The 15,261-nt window shown below is 37.0% G+C and overlaps 3 protein-coding genes across 5 annotated transcripts; 1 reads left to right on the top strand and 2 right to left on the bottom strand.

Moving 5' to 3' along the window:
- On the top strand, positions 2,581-6,263 carry LOC18792242 (pyruvate dehydrogenase (acetyl-transferring) kinase, mitochondrial). The gene is made up of 6 exons (XM_007223276.2): positions 2,581-3,517; positions 4,026-4,284; positions 4,381-4,561; positions 4,720-4,867; positions 4,996-5,209; positions 5,927-6,263. The coding sequence occupies exons 1-6, from the start codon at positions 3,269-3,271 to the stop codon at positions 5,983-5,985; spliced, it is 1,110 nt and encodes a 369-aa protein (XP_007223338.1). The 5' UTR covers positions 2,581-3,268; the 3' UTR covers positions 5,986-6,263.
- Positions 6,998-9,877, bottom strand: LOC18791878 (rRNA-processing protein fcf2). 2 transcript variants are annotated; one of them, XM_007225817.2, is made up of 6 exons: positions 9,532-9,877; positions 9,188-9,427; positions 9,000-9,060; positions 8,132-8,200; positions 7,921-8,036; positions 6,998-7,387 (listed from the first exon to the last, which is right to left on the bottom strand). In XM_007225817.2, exons 2-6 carry the CDS (start codon positions 9,424-9,426, stop codon positions 7,279-7,281), a joined length of 594 nt encoding a protein of 197 aa, XP_007225879.1. In that variant the 5' UTR covers position 9,427; positions 9,532-9,877; the 3' UTR covers positions 6,998-7,278. The 2 variants fall into 2 exon arrangements, with proteins under 2 accessions (XP_007225879.1, XP_007225880.1); XM_007225818.2 differs by having other exon boundaries at positions 9,188-9,438; positions 9,532-9,754.
- On the bottom strand, positions 10,229-15,018 carry LOC18793126. Of its 2 annotated transcripts, none has more exons than XM_020555105.1 (7): positions 14,746-15,018; positions 12,414-13,921; positions 11,757-12,317; positions 11,470-11,553; positions 11,306-11,381; positions 10,833-11,155; positions 10,229-10,689 (listed from the first exon to the last, which is right to left on the bottom strand). In XM_020555105.1, exons 2-7 carry the CDS (start codon positions 13,728-13,730, stop codon positions 10,465-10,467), a joined length of 2,586 nt encoding a protein of 861 aa, XP_020410694.1. In that variant the 5' UTR covers positions 13,731-13,921; positions 14,746-15,018; the 3' UTR covers positions 10,229-10,464. The 2 variants fall into 2 exon arrangements, with proteins under 2 accessions (XP_020410694.1, XP_007225489.1); XM_007225427.2 differs by having other exon boundaries at positions 11,631-12,317; positions 14,746-15,017.

The raw sequence follows: 15,261 nt of genomic DNA, 5'->3' as shown, positions 1-15,261 counted from the left end.
TTCAAATACTTATGTACTATAAACATATGATAGTATGAATTGAAATCAATCCAATACTCATTCTTAATAAGCACTAGCGGACTTGGAATTTTTTAGCGAAGGTGCAATACAGAGAGAGTTAAATAAGAAAAAACAAAGATTATTGAAAAAAGAATAAACAAAATTGGTGTTTGCTCAAGAAGAAAAAATTATGAATCCGACTTACTTTAGATTGGTCTACTCAAGAAGGAAAAAAAAATGCAGAATTCTTGTGATGCATGCACACTTGACAAAATTGAGTGATGTTAAATTGGTCCTTTATAAAGAGAACTCACAATCCCACTTAAATAAGGAATTGTGCAAGCCCTATTAAAACTCAATTAAATAAAGAGAACTTCCAATCCCACATAAATAAGGAATTATACATGCCCAATTAAAAGCTTAAGCAATGGCAAGTTTCCTGTTAAATTGGTCCTTTTTATAAATATATATATATATATATATAAAGGTAGTGCGTGTTTTAAAAACCTGGTCTAAACCAAAACGTGTCTTAATAGGTCCATCACTGCTAATAAATAAACATGACATTAGTATGTCACTATTTTTTTCACTTCAAAGTACATTTTGATAATTTTCTAAAGTATTAGACCTGAAGTATTTTTCTCTATGAGCCTATATGTGAAAGCCCTTCTTTTAACACCCAAAAATGTCAACAGAAAAAAGAGAAGAAAAAAAAAGTCATTTGTTGTTGGGCTTTTCTGGCCTCCTTTCTCACCAAGGAAAAGGAAAAAAATGAATTCTGCTTCATTTTCTTCAAGACCATTGGCATTTGGTCAAACATGTCTGGAAGAGCAAATAACAATAATTTGAAGTAATCACCTCCACTGGTTGGAAACAGACTTGTAAATTTGTTATTATGACAAACAAGCTTATGCAATCGAACACGAGAATGTATCTCAGTCTTGTTTACCTTAGAAGCGTTTCATCAAACATTTTATTTTAAATTAGAAACTCATGAGCATTTGAATCAAATTGCATCATAAAATTGAAAAGAAAAATAAGTTCTCACGGCTAAATATATTCCATTTCTTCCACTTTACTCGTATAAAACTTTCGTTCTTTTTTCTCTCTCCTCACGTAACCAATCACTTAAGATAAGAAGAATAATCAAATTTCAAATATATCGTTTCACTGCTCTAGTTAGTTAATACATGTACACATCAATGGAATGGTTATTGAGAGAACAAGACTAGGTTATAAAACCAGACATTAGTATTATGACATATGTGTTCCTTTTGCTTTCTAATCAAAATCAAGGTATTTAATTTGGCAACGGATCTAGCCCAATAGAAAATGACCTTAACTTATAAATCAGAGGTCTCAGGTTCGAATCATCACGGAATCATAATTGTGTGTGTGTGTGTGAGAAATTCCACTCCCGTATCGTTTAAGCATTTCCTTTGTGGGATCCACTAAGCACTCAATAGATGTATGAGTTTAACTTATCACATATTTGAAACATTACTAGATGTTGTAATATTAGCTTTTCGTGGGTTCCTAAGGATATAAGATCTTTACATTAATATTATATTTATAGAAGTTTACAAATAACTAAACACATGATGAATCAAAAACGTATACGCAAGGGTTTGGATATACATCGATGATCCTACCATATTAGCTTACGCTTAATCACCTCATTAAAGACTAATTGGATGGCTTAATACTAATCCGTTGTTTTTGTTCTCATCTATTAATTTAATCCAACTAAGATGCATGCATGCAACAAGTGGATTAATATTGCGCCTAATATTAATTAAGGCTGATTCAAAGTAAATTTGTTTTCGACTTTGAATCTTAACAAGGATGAGGAGGATAGGATTGAGAGGGGATGGAATTCTTGATGTCCCATTCGTAAAGAAAAAGGACAAGCTGACTAGTATACGCATCATCCGATTGACGTTACACATACTAGGATATGATCTTCAAGCACTTGAAGAAATATGGACAAGAAATTGGCATGACAAAATAGATCGTCATATTTTGTGTTTGTGAAAATCGTGCGCAGATTCGTTATTCACGTCATTGTCTCTATTTCGAGCAAAAGTTTTCGTGTAACAGTTGCATATATACCTCTCTTGGTATTTTTCTTTGTTGGAGACTCAATTGGAGTTTCTTATTATTGTCTCGTGGGCTCACCATAACTTTTGGAATTTTCTTAATCTTAAATCCTAAATCACAAACGTAACACATCAAATATGTTAATATTATAAAGAAACATATAAATTAGAACTAGAAAGTAATCTATACAGTTATGGTATTTTCTTTTTAATGTTCTTACTTTCATAAAGAGGAATATTCACTGTACCTCAATTTTATGATAAAACTTGACTAGTTTTAGCGTACCAAATTTTCACGTAATATCATTTACAGATATGTTCGATTCTGTATTCTCCCAATATCGTCGTTTATAAACATTTTAAGCTCTCGAACAATCTCATCAAGGAACATTTTTCTAATACCTCCAGAACTTAAAATGCTTAACCTTAAATCCGAAAATGACCTAGGCTTAGATATATACATAAAATAAAAAATATCAGCGGATTTAGAACATCCTATTTCAAAATTGAAAAAGTATATATATTTATGATATTATCCACTCTGCTTGTGCCCGAGTGAGCCATGGTCACCCATTGACATGAGCTATCTTTTGGTACAAAAATGGGACCATGGGCTCATGGGCCCACCACCCACTCACACTGTTGCCTTTACTTTTTTCACCTGATTCATCCAGGCCCAGTAAAAGCTGTCCATTTCGGCTTTCCCGCGAACCCAAACAGTAAAACCCCTCTGCTCTGCAGGTGGAGATAAGGGTTCATGTCCACGTGTCGAAAACCCAGCACGTCAGTACAAAACGTGGCACGTGACGACTCTCAGAACCACACCACCCATAGATACCAAGAAACCGAGAATCCGAAACCAGGACCAAACAAAAACGAAGCCTCAAAAATCTTAATTGGGGTGAGTGTTTGTTCTCATGGTCCTCCTCTGGTTAAAATATAACCCTAGGGTTGAAATTGAAAGCAAAAGATACGCATTTGTCCTCTTTATATATCGCGCATTTTGTATCTTGTAATTTACAGAAAAACTCAGAGATTAGCTTTGGGGGCTTTGGCTTTGATATCTTCTATGTCAGTGTTGCATTGTTGTGAGAGCGAGAGCCAGGCTTGCATGCGGGTGATTGCGCATTTCCAAGGTGATACTCGCTTCTGGGCTCGCTGGTGGAGCCATGGCGGTTAAGAAGGCCTGCGAGTCCTTCTCCAAGAGCTTGATCGACGAGGTGCAGAGATGGGGCTGTATGAAGCAGACGGGCGTGAGCCTCAGGTATATGATGGAGTTTGGGTCCAGACCCACCCGGAGGAATTTTATAATCTCCGCTCAGTTTCTTCACAAGGAGCTCCCCATTAGGATTGCTAGGCGAGCAATTGAGCTCGAGGCCCTCCCTTATGGCTTGTCTGAGAAACCTGCCGTTTTGAAGGTACTTTTTGTTTTTGTTGTTGTGAATTATGCGTTTTCTTATTTGTTTTCTTTAATGATGTGGCTTTGAATTTAATTCCTTTGTCGAACAGAATAAAATTTGATTTATTGTCTTATTATTTTATTTGATTATACCAAAAAGGTTTATGAAAAGTTTAGGCTACATGTGCTTTTAAAGGTTCAATCTTTTGCTTTCAAAAGCAAGAATGCATTGGAATTGTTTGCCAAATGATTCTTCAGAGTAACTGCGTGCGAATTGCTTGTGGCTGAGATTGTTCTTTCTGCAAACTACTATCTGAGTTCTTGTTCTCAAGCCTTTTATATTTTAGACAGTGAACTATGAGGAAACTATCTGTTAAATGCACTTGTTTAAGAATAATTTGGTTTGTTGGGCACGCTGGTGGTTTGGAGTTACAGGGTGATCAACTAGATAGCACATCCAGCATGAAGTTACAAGGATTTGAGGCATATACACTTTGGTGTAATTTTTTTCTTTATTTTATATTCAGGTACGAGACTGGTATTTGGATTCCTTCCGCGACCTTAGATCCTTTCCTGAAATTAAGGATGCTAATGATGAGAAGGAATTTACACACATGATTAAGGCGATTAAGGTAAGACACAATAACGTGGTCCCAATGATGGCTTTGGGCGTTCAACAGTTGAAGAAAGGCATAAATCCGAGGATTGTCTACGAGGATCTTGATGAGATTCACCAATTTTTGGATCGCTTCTACATGTCAAGAATTGGAATTCGCATGCTCATCGGTCAGATTGCCTTCTTACTGTGATATTTTAGTTGGCTGGTTTTGCTAGATATTTCACTTTTCTTTCACCGGGTTCTAAAATCTCTGTGGAACTCAGGCCAGCATGTCGAGTTGCACAATCCCAACCCCCCTCCTCATGTCGTGGGTTATATACATACAAAAATGTCTCCTGTGGAGGTAGCACGAAATGCTAGTGAGGATGCCCGCTCAATCTGCCAACGGGAGTATGGAAGCGCACCTAAAGTTAATATCTATGGGGATCCTGATTTTACATTCCCGTAAGTATATTTTATTCTCACTTGGTTGGTCTGTTTCTAATCGATATCGATATTTTCTCCGAACTTCTTTTTTCTTTCTCTTCACTTTGAACCTATTAATGGTGGCTGGTGATATGATATTGTCCAACAAATGAAGTTTTGTTAGTTTCCTGTAACAGGTATGTTCCAACACACTTGCATACTATGGTCTTCGAGTTAGTTAAGAACTCCTTGCGTGCTGTCCAAGAGCGGTACATGGACTCGGACAAAGTTGCACCTTCTGTTAGAATAATAGTTGCCGATGGAATTGAGGATGTTACTATCAAGGTATTGTTTAGTGTAATTTAGAGAATTTCATGATATTTTCAATTGTTTACTACTTAAACAATATATTTTCAATTGTTTACTACTTAAACAATGAAATGCTTATCAAGTTGGTTTGGCTGACTTCATAGGTCTCAGATGAGGGGGGTGGCATACCAAGAAGTGGACTCCCCAAAATCTTTACATATCTTTACAGCACTGCAAGGAACCCTTTGGATGAGCATTCAGAAATCTCTGAAGCTGATGCAGTTACAATGGCTGGGTATGGATATGGGCTTCCTATAAGTCGCTTGTATGCTAGGTATTTTGGAGGAGATTTGCAAATTATCTCAATGGAAGGATATGGTGAGTTGACTAATTCCAAAACCTGTTCCATTTAGATTATTCCAGAATAACTTCACAATCAAAGTCTTTCCATTTGTTTGCACCTTTCTTTCTCCTTCTGAGTTCTGAAGGGGTATTTTCTGGCGTTAGCCATACGCTATCGTAATTAGAGAAAATACTTGTCTATGTCATTAGCTGGTCATCTTTATGTTTCACTTAGCTCTTGATCTCTTCTTTAAATCAGCTGTCATTTTCTTTTCCTTCATGCACCAAAAGTTCTACACAGTTTCGTCCACATTTTCAAACCTGTTGCGTTCAGAATGTTATACATAATTAGCAAGGCTTCACAATCAAAATTCTTAAGGGGCAACCCCGTTAGTTGCCATAAACAGATCATAAATTTTACTTGTCTATGTCATTGGTTAACCATCTTATGTTTTACATGGTTTCACCTGTCATTTTCTTTTGCCTCCTGCACTGAATATTCTTCACATTGCTTTATCCACATTTTCAAGCACGTTGCATTCAGAATATCATCAGTCTTCCAATTTGTTTGTAGCTTTCTTCTCTGAGTTGTGAAGTTGTAATCTTCTACACTCGAGTTGTATTATATTCTCTAAATCCGACCGTAAAATTGTCGTCATATATTTGACTTGCCTTTTGATCTCTCTTTAAAATCACATGTCTTCATCCACCGAAATTTTCTGACATGCGGACATTTGTGTCATGTATGTACAGGGACTGACGCATATCTCCATTTGTCTCGCTTGGGAGATTCACAGGAGCCCTTGCCATGATGATGAATCTGTGGTGTTTCTATGTGAATGAATCGATACAGTTGAATTTTCAAATTAATTCAGGGGAATATTATAAGTTAAAGTGTCATATATTTTATTGTAAAGGGGATAAATTTGCTGTCAATTTTTTTTTTATTGTAATGAAAATTGGCAGTTTTCTTGTGTCTTTGTCTGTGTGAGTCTACTTCACCAGGGGGAGGAGGATATGATACAATCAAGTCGTGTGGCGATCTTATGCGTAAAGACCATTCTACCGACTGTTCTACATAGCTTTTCCATGTTAATCTAACACATTGGCCCTTTTAGCATTTCTAATCGCCCTGTGATATTAGTTTACACCAATATGTATCGCTAGCTGCTAAACCAATTAAAATATGACGTGAGGAATAAATCCGGAGACAAAATGAATGGTTAGGAAATTAAGGGTTTGTTTGAAAGTGATTCTAGATAGGTTAATAATTACTTTTACTTTTTCATATCATCATTTTAAGTAGTTTTAAGTGATTTTATAGAGAAGTACATCTTTCCAGAATCACTCAAGTCACTAAAAATGATTATATGAAGAGGCACTTAAGTCACCAAAAATGATTATATGAAAAAGCACATGGAAAAGCACATGGAGGTGCTTCTCCTTAATAGTGATTCTGGCCTAGCCTAATTAATTTTTCACTTGTAACACATAATCTCTGAATATGCATTTATTAATAAATTCAAGAGAAGTCGGAAATTGGAGTAGTTTCAATATTCATTCTAACTCTAACTAACTAATCACGACTCAATATTTTCAAGAAACTAGCGGAAAAAAATCAACTTTCATTGATCTAAGTTGATAAATCATTATTAACCTTTTTGCAAGTCATGGTGACAAGGTACCTGTGCATGCTCAAGAGAATTAAATAAGATGATATGACATGCCAGAGCCAGGTGCACCATCTGGCTACACACTTAAAGCAGAATCTTGCTGGGTGATCGTCTAATCTCTTACGACCTCAACATCTTTGCTAACAGAGTATATCATCATCAATAAAATTTCCACTAACAAGAAGGCTCGATCCTTTGAAATTTGCAAACCATGTAACAAAAACAAAAATTAATGTTATTCAGTAGCGTACTGTCTGAGCTAGATGGTAACATATCATTCAACTTCGAAACTACAGGTTTCTTCTATTGGTACAGTTACACATTAACAATATCTTTCTCTGATTTGATAGAAACCAAATATCTTTCTCTGATTTGACAGAAACCTATGAGCCTCCATGGATTTCCAAAAAATCTGGTCAAAGTGAAAACATATCAGAGCCTTCTTTGCTTTGCACGCTGATACGACTTCTTCCCCTTTATCTTCCATTTTTCATTTCCACCCGGCCGGTTTTTGTCTTCTATCTCACGCACTTTCCGCTTTCTAAAAGGTGGATTCATGAAACAAACAACAGCATAGTTAAAGGTTTGTTTGTATTTCCTAGAGATACTCAGCTTTTCAAGAATACTGAACTTTCATAACTACAGCATAAAGATACATTATAGCATAATACGCTGCATATCATATGATTTCTCCCAACTTCTTCAAATATTTATACCTAAATTTAAATGCATGTGGGACTATTGGCACTCCAAAACTTGCTACCACAGCCCCACCCTTCTCTCTCCAAAAATTTTTCTTTTATAAACCCAAATTTCCTCTTTTCAATTTTTGTTTTTAAGTTGAAAAGAAAATCCCTCGTCCCACATCCTCCTACCCCCACACCACCCCCTTCCCTGCTGCCAGCTGGTGGGCATGACCTCGCCATGATCATCCATGATCGGTAAATTTAATTTTACTTTTTTTTTCAATAAATATTCTAAAGTTTAAAATTTTTGGGATGCCAATAGAATCATCCTTAAATCAAATGTATTGCTTCAGAATTTGGACACAGTGAATGTCTCTGGGTATCTCACCTGTAGTTCCCAAGGGTATGATCAGAAAGCAGCTCTTCTGCAAGGGTTGTCTTCCTTTCCTTCTTTGTAAGTCTGCCTGTGAAGAAATCTAACGGGGACTCTATCACCGTCCCTACCTGATGAACAACCAAAGGAAGAAAAATGTGACGACTATACTAATACATTCCTATGAATGGCTTCTTGTAATGTAATTGAGATACTACATTCTCACCTGGAAATACTTGTTAGGTTGTGAATTACCCTTCTTGTAGTGTCTCTTTGGATCCATAACATTCCTTAACTGTAACCATTAGCAAAACAAATCAGTCGACTAAACTTCCTTTTAGCATAAATGAAAGCATAAAATTCAGAGGTTAATCATTATAACAATGATTGCAAATGGATGACCCCTTCAAGTCAATAAGCTAATAAATTGGTGCATGAGTAAGCATAACTCACACTAAGTTCAAAGAGATACCAAATGATATACTTTAACAATACAAACAATTTGAACAATAGTGGAATCATGGAAAATGCAAAAGAAGTAAATATCGGAATTGATTCCAGATTCCAAGGAATTATCAGCTTGTTTAATGTTCCCACATACGACGTTTGCAGCTGGACAAGAAAAAAGGACACTTACTATAGACTGCGTTAACATTTGAGAATGCTTCACTTCTGTCAAAGCTGAAACTTGATACGGACTTGGAATGATGCTAAGGTAAGTGTACCATAAAATGCAAACTTCCAGGTTAGATTAGCTTTTATTAGGTTTTCTATACTAGAGATTAGTGTTGACAGACTGTTCGATGTGAATTACCTCTAAGGTAGTAGAAATTGATCCAATTTCACCAATTCACGGTTAACTATAAGTCCCAGAAATTCTAAAAACACAGGATCTTATAATTTATTTTATTCAGCTGATGCAGGAAGCCAGGAACCAACGTACAAGATTGGATATTTTTAAAGCACACACAGCTTAATAATGAGAGTAAAATTCATACTGATGCAAGCGCAAAACCCAGTAAACAAGGGATGTAGATGATTACAACTTAGTGCCGGGGAAACTAAGAACAGAAACAAAACAGGAGTTACCATACCTTGAGTAATTGGAGATCTTTCTGCAACTCTGGGGTCATGGTTGGTGCAGGCATGTCAAACCTAAATCACATAAATTATCAGGGGACACAGAAAAACATAAGAAGTTCAATTCTGAGTGAATTTCATAAGGGTTTCTGATAAAACCCAAGACTCAAAAGAAGCAGAATGAGTTGAGATGATGACATACCAACTTGTCCCAGCAGTGTCTTTGAGCTGCTTCTTAAGCAACTTGTTCAGCTTTGTTGGGTTATTTGGTGGAACAAAGAGGCCATCAACAAGCTGTGTGTTGGGTTTCCAAAGTTGATTGGTTTCGCGGTGAGTTTCGTGAGGTTTGGTACCAGACCCACCTCCATTTTTGGCTGCTGAGGAAAAAGTCGGCAACTTTGGCTCCCATGAGAGACCAATCACTGCCTTGATTTCCGGCATCCTAAAACACAACTTTTGAAATCAAAATCAAAACAGTACCAACCTGATAAGCACAAAGCGATCCAAATTCATTGAAAACTCAGTGAGAAGAAGAAGATAACATACTGGCGGTGCCTGAATCAGAGAGGGCAGGAGCTAACAGCGTTGCTTCAACGACAATGGCCTCGGAGTGAGAGAGTTTAGCGGCCGAGAGAGGAGAGACTGAAAAATACTAGGCTTTGGTAGGATGAGAGACGCGTCGAAGAGAGTTATTCGTTCTTTCGGCGTTTTACATGCGATCAGCCCGGTAACAAGTTACCAGCCAAATGGGGCGGGCCAGACTAAAAAGTAGCAGCCCAGTAGAGAAAACCAACAACAAAGGTCTAGGGTTTATTAGAAATTTGGAATGTGGGATTTTATCAAATTCTTATCTGATTTTGAAATTTGGGGTAATTGTTTTTCCATGTCCACCCAAAAATTTGATCATCACACCCAATCCATAAAAGAGATTTTGCGGAATTTCCAGTTCTTCACTTTGAAATAATTATTCTATTTAATTACATTTTTCTGCTTTGAAGGGTGATATTTTCCTTTCCTTCGAAATAAATCCAACACCTTCATAACTCATATTCATTCGCTACATTGTCTCCCATCCCATGGCACTCATAGTCGTTATATTTATTTATTTAAAGTATTTAAAAAATATTTGGCAAAAAAAAAAGTAAATTTGCCTACATCAAGCTGAAGTATACACTTGTTACATGTAAGTTTATGTCATGGGAAAAGTATGATAGGGAGATGACCAGTTTGATGAGCAGTTTGAAGGTGATAATAGCGCCAGGCTATGAAAATTGTGAATAAAAAGTGGTTAAGTAACAGTGATTCATCCATGACCTGCCCAAGTTACATTTTGAAAAAAGGTCGAAGAATATTACATGTAAGGACGCCCTGTTTACGTCACGTAGTAACTTCCAAAACTAGTAAGGCTGGGATATAATTACACAACTATGGCAGAGCTGCCTCACCACTTCTTGTGTTAGTTGAAGATCTACAAACTGACTAATCACTCATGTCATCATCGAAAAAGTTTATATCGCCATCCTCATCATCTTCATCGTCATCATCAGTGGCAACACCAGCATTGGCAGGATTGATATCTGCATCAGCCAAAGTTACCAGCTCGACCGATCCGTTCCTAGTCTCTGCATTTCCATTTACACCTTCATAATCAACCATATCATTCTCGTATTCATCAACCTGTTCAATTTCATTGTAAAGGACTTCCTACAAAGAGAAAATAAAGAATTTGATTCAGACAATGTAAGGGATTTCTCGTAGTTAGCCAACTCAGCAAATTGAAGCTTGTAGTGCCATTGGCACGTAACTAACCCACTCTGCAGGAAAAATAGAATCTACGCTTGAAATACCTCATTTTCTAGCATGTCATTTTCGGCGGCGTCTACAATCCAGTCATCTAGCAAACGCTCTAACAGAACATTGTCGAGGGAGATCGAATTATCAGCCCTTCTTCGTAATTGTAATTGTTGTTCTCTAAGACGCAGATTGTAGTGTACGTAGATGAGGTCATTCAATCTTTTTTGAGCTAAACGATTATTTCTTAAACTGTACAATTGATCGTATATACTCCAGTTATGCTCACAACCAAAAGACGAGCACGTCTGACTTAAAATACGCACAGCAATACGCTGCAGCTCTAAGCAACTTATCCCATGTTGTTGCCACCATGCAGCTAATAAGAGGCAAGAAAAGGAGAAATGTATCTGTAAGTAAAATAATGCTTGAGAAGATGTGTAATGTGTCCAGAGACTCGATGCATGGGCATGCATATACATATATATCGGAACTCTCAAATGTGTAGCATGGCAGTGTAATGTTATACCTGGATCAAGCTCGGTTCTTGTACTGATTGCCAATTCGGTTCCAAAATCAGCTTTAGCAGAGTTGTAATCAGAAATCTGAAAGAATGGGAGAATATAAGAAGATAAACTCAACATATGAAAACATTCAGGAAGCAAATAATGAACTCCATAAGAAAATTATTACCTGCATAGATGCAGAAATCCTTCTTGCACTGTCTGGCTCCAGCCGAACGATGCACTCATTAAGTCCACGCATCGCCTCGGTATGCTACATACAATTAACATCTAGGTTAGGAAAGACCTTAACATGATGATAAAATCACAAGCAGCCATTGTTTGTCCTACCGCCGTAAAATCAGGTCGATATCTGTATGATGGATTTAAGTAGTAAGCAGCTACATATACCGGGTGGTAGAACAATGAGTTCCAATGACTTTCTATAACACTCCAAAATGGTTCATATTTACGTACATTGTCGCCATGAATGGTTTTGATTGCAATCTTTGCCCTGTACATGTCATTATATATAGATGACATTGACAAGCAGTCGCCACTCTCAACCTTTTGAAGAACTTGCATAATTGGGTCCACTGAATTCCTAACAAACTGTAGCTTCTTCCAGAAGGTAGCATTTAATACAATACTTTCCACCTCTTTTCCTTCACATGATTTGGAGCACTGAGATGAAATCCATTTGTTTGATTGAAACATTCTTCTAAGACCAGTCCGGTGGTCCAGCAAGCTTTGTAAGGTAGCAAAGCTAGAGGCGAACCGGGTAATAGACGGTCTCAAAAGTTCCTTCCCCTGAGTAAAATCACTCTTCAGAAAATTTAACAACCAAATTTGGTTGTAAATGAGCTTCGTAATTTTTTGCCCCTTCTCCATGCACTCCGCTACACATCTTATCTTCAAAAAATCTTCAAGCATTTGATCAATACAACTGGTGGCACATGGGGTCCAGAATAATTTCTTTCTTTTCTCTTCAAGCATATTTCCAGCAGCTTTATAGCTAGGAGTAATTGGAGTGATTACCTGCACAATAGGGGATTAGAAGCAAAGCAAAGTTAGCAGCTGGCGGATGACAGTTTGGGATGGGGAACTACATGAGAAACAAAGAAAACCAAATACCTGAACTACATTTTCCTCACCCATCTCTTCAACCACTTTGTCCAGCAGCTTAAACAAATTCGAAGCATCTTCAACTATTTCAGTGGCATCAACTGAAGAAACAAAGTATACACCATTTGGGCCAGAAGCCAAGAAATTTATTAATATCCTACCCTCAGTGTCTCTCCAACTGTCTGCCATTATAGAACACCCAGTGATTGCCCAGGACGCCTTATAATCAGCCAGGTAGGTTTTAATGGTTGCAAGTTCCTCTTGCAGAAACCGACCAGATATTAATTGACTTGGAGGTGCTACCAAACCCTGGCCATATTGGCCAACCAATTCCAGCATCTTATGGAAGTATACGGAGTTTGCTGCTTGTAGAGGAACTCCTGCATGGTAAAAGAATTTGCAAATTCCAGAAATAACTTCCTTGCGGGATATTTTATTTGACATTGTTCTGACCCTTACTTGTCTGTAAGAATGTGGTGTCAAACTCTTGGGAGCAGTCAAGAAAAGGGAATCTAGCCTTGATCTTTTAAATAATGGTTCAGAACCAGTACTGGGAGGCAATGCCTTGAATGTATTTCTCAAATTTTGGCCCAATCTCCTATCACCATCAATCAATCTTTCCTTGTTTATATGATGCAGAGCAGCTTCCATTTGGTCATCGTCTTGATCTTCATTGTCTGACTGCAGATCAAAAGGTGACATGTCCTTTGAATCGGCTTGTCTCTGCCTCCTTCCAGTACGATGCCATTTCATATTCTCTTTTATTTTAAGAAAAACTTCCTCAGGAGCATGTTTACAAGGTGCTACTTCTCCAGGAATTCTAGCTAAATGTTGTTTAAACCGATTGATACCACCACTAACTATTTTCTCGCAATAAATGCATTTCACCTTTTTCTTTTTCTCATCCTGAGCAACACCATGTTCCCACCCAGGGTCAACATATCCTAATGACCGAAGAGGAGTTAACTTCATAGCTAAATTCCTGTCACCCATCAATTGCTTTCCTTTGCTTCTATAACCAACATGCACCTCTTCTTCATCATCATTAGATTGGAAATTCAAATATGCCTGCCCAATATCTTCAGAATGCCTAGGTTTCTTATTAGAACGACTTCCTTCCATATTTGCTTTCATACTCATGTACACATCCTCTGGAGCCTTATCACAATAAGTAACTTCTCCAGAAACTCGGGCTAAATGTTGCTTCAATCTATATATTCCTCCACTAACTATTTTTCCACAGTAATTGCATTTAACCTTTTTCTTCCTCTCATCTTGAGCCATGCCATGTTCCCATCCAGGGTCAACAAGTCCAGAGGAGCGCATTGTGGCTGTCAATTTAAACCATTTAAGAACGTATATCAGAAACTACCCTTGTCTGATTCACTCGCTGTATTCTCAGCACTAACAGAAGTCAATATCTTTAATCTTGCAACGTTGCATGGTCCGACAATGACACTAGTAAAGAGGATGTTGGTGTTTACCACAGTGAGAGTTAGGCAACAGGAAATAGGAATCTGCAGGAGATGTTTGAAAAAAATATTCAAACATATTCGTTCATTAGCTTAAGGGCAGCATATAGGCCAAAGCATAGCGAGCAAAAATGAGAAATATGTAAGAATTCAGCATGAAAGACAGTAAGATGACATGTTTTCAAGCTTAACATGGAGTAATAAAGACATAGCTGGCAAGATTCTTAACGTGCTTCATACATTGACACAATATGAAAAAGGATTTCGACAAAAAAAATATATGAAAAAGGATTTCGACAAAAAAAATATATGAAAAAGGACTGGTTACTAATGGAACTCTGGACCTAGCACACAACCAACTCAAAATAATTCACACAAATAAAATTGGGGTTTCACAAATTTATAATAGATGTTGATATTAAAATGTCATTTAACTGTTCAAATGAAAATTTCAACAGAAAGGGCAACTCCTTCTGAGCTTGGAAAGCAACAAATGGGTTTACTTGTTTCAAAAACTCAATCCAGCACTTCAAAATAATTTTGTCTCAGCATTTGAAGCAGCAGAACAAGATTTGAAACAACAAAAAGCCACAATAAATGGTACCCCAAAAAAGAAGAAGCAAACATTGTACATAGGTAGCTAGCTGAGACCAAACAAGACTAAGCATGAGATAAAAATCAGACAAATTGGCACTCACTTTTTCGCAATTAATCACATAAAAACCACAGCTGAAATTTCCTAACACCCAAATTTAAGGCTAAAACTTTCTAACACAATAATATATAGAAAGGGGATAATCTGATTCCACTGAACACCAGGTAAAAATACACAGCTCAGAAAACTAAATGGTTGCTTAAATTCTGCTTACCTGGGTTAGAAAAAACGAATGGCATAAAGAAATATTGACCTATCTAAAATTCTTCGATGTGGGTCAGACGCATTTGGATTTGGGATGATTGATACGCTCGAAAGTGGAGAAATGGATGGAAAGTTAGGTTTTTGAGGGTCGGATTGGTGGGAAAACTTGAAAAATTGGGTGAAGGAAGAAGAACGAGCTGGGATCGTTCGGAATCGTGAGTCGCGAGTGGAATAGGTTCGACTCGATTGCTCGACCCGCCGTTTTTTAGGGTTTCTGTTCTTTATGGTAAACATATTATTTATTTTTACTATTTACTACCAATGATTGATTGAGAAAAATATAAAAATTAAATAAAGAAATAAGGTTAAAGGTAATTTTGGCCTTTGGCTCTCCAACAGAGAGTTCTTTTTAGCTGTTTTTTTATATTTTAAATAATTCAAGACAAATATTTATTGCACAATATAATTGTGTGAGTTTGACTCAGTGAGTGCACAACTGGTTTGGTGAATCGTTCACAAAATGTCT

This window comes from Prunus persica, chromosome G1 (assembly GCF_000346465.2).
Source record: "Prunus persica cultivar Lovell chromosome G1, Prunus_persica_NCBIv2, whole genome shotgun sequence".
NCBI lineage: Eukaryota > Viridiplantae > Streptophyta > Magnoliopsida > Rosales > Rosaceae > Prunus > Prunus persica.
This window is presented reverse-complemented; position numbering and strand designations above follow the sequence as displayed.

Bases quoted from the DNA above. Each gene is read 5' to 3' on its own strand.
- LOC18792242 (XM_007223276.2), top strand. From the start codon at position 3,269: ATGGCGGTTAAGAAGGCCTGCGAGTCCTTCTCCAAGAGCTTGATCGAC. The intron at 4,562-4,719 runs GTAAGTATATTT...TTCCTGTAACAG, and splicing joins GATCCTGATTTTACATTCCC to GTATGTTCCAACACACTTGC. The intron at 5,210-5,926 runs GTGAGTTGACTA...ATGTATGTACAG, and splicing joins TATCTCAATGGAAGGATATG to GGACTGACGCATATCTCCAT.
- LOC18791878 (XM_007225817.2), bottom strand. From the start codon at position 9,426: ATGCCGGAAATCAAGGCAGTGATTGGTCTCTCATGGGAGCCAAAGTTG. The intron at 8,201-8,999 runs GTATGGTAACTC...TAATGGTTACAG, and splicing joins AAGATCTCCAATTACTCAAG to TTAAGGAATGTTATGGATCC. The intron at 7,388-7,920 runs GTGAGATACCCA...TCCACCTTTTAG, and splicing joins CATACCCTTGGGAACTACAG to AAAGCGGAAAGTGCGTGAGA.
- LOC18793126 (XM_007225427.2), bottom strand. From the start codon at position 13,730: ATGCGCTCCTCTGGACTTGTTGACCCTGGATGGGAACATGGCATGGCT. The intron at 11,382-11,469 runs GTAATAATTTTC...CCATTCTTTCAG, and splicing joins GGATTTCTGCATCTATGCAG to ATTTCTGATTACAACTCTGC. The intron at 10,690-10,832 runs GTATTTCAAGCG...TTCTCTTTGTAG, and splicing joins ATGACATGCTAGAAAATGAG to GAAGTCCTTTACAATGAAAT.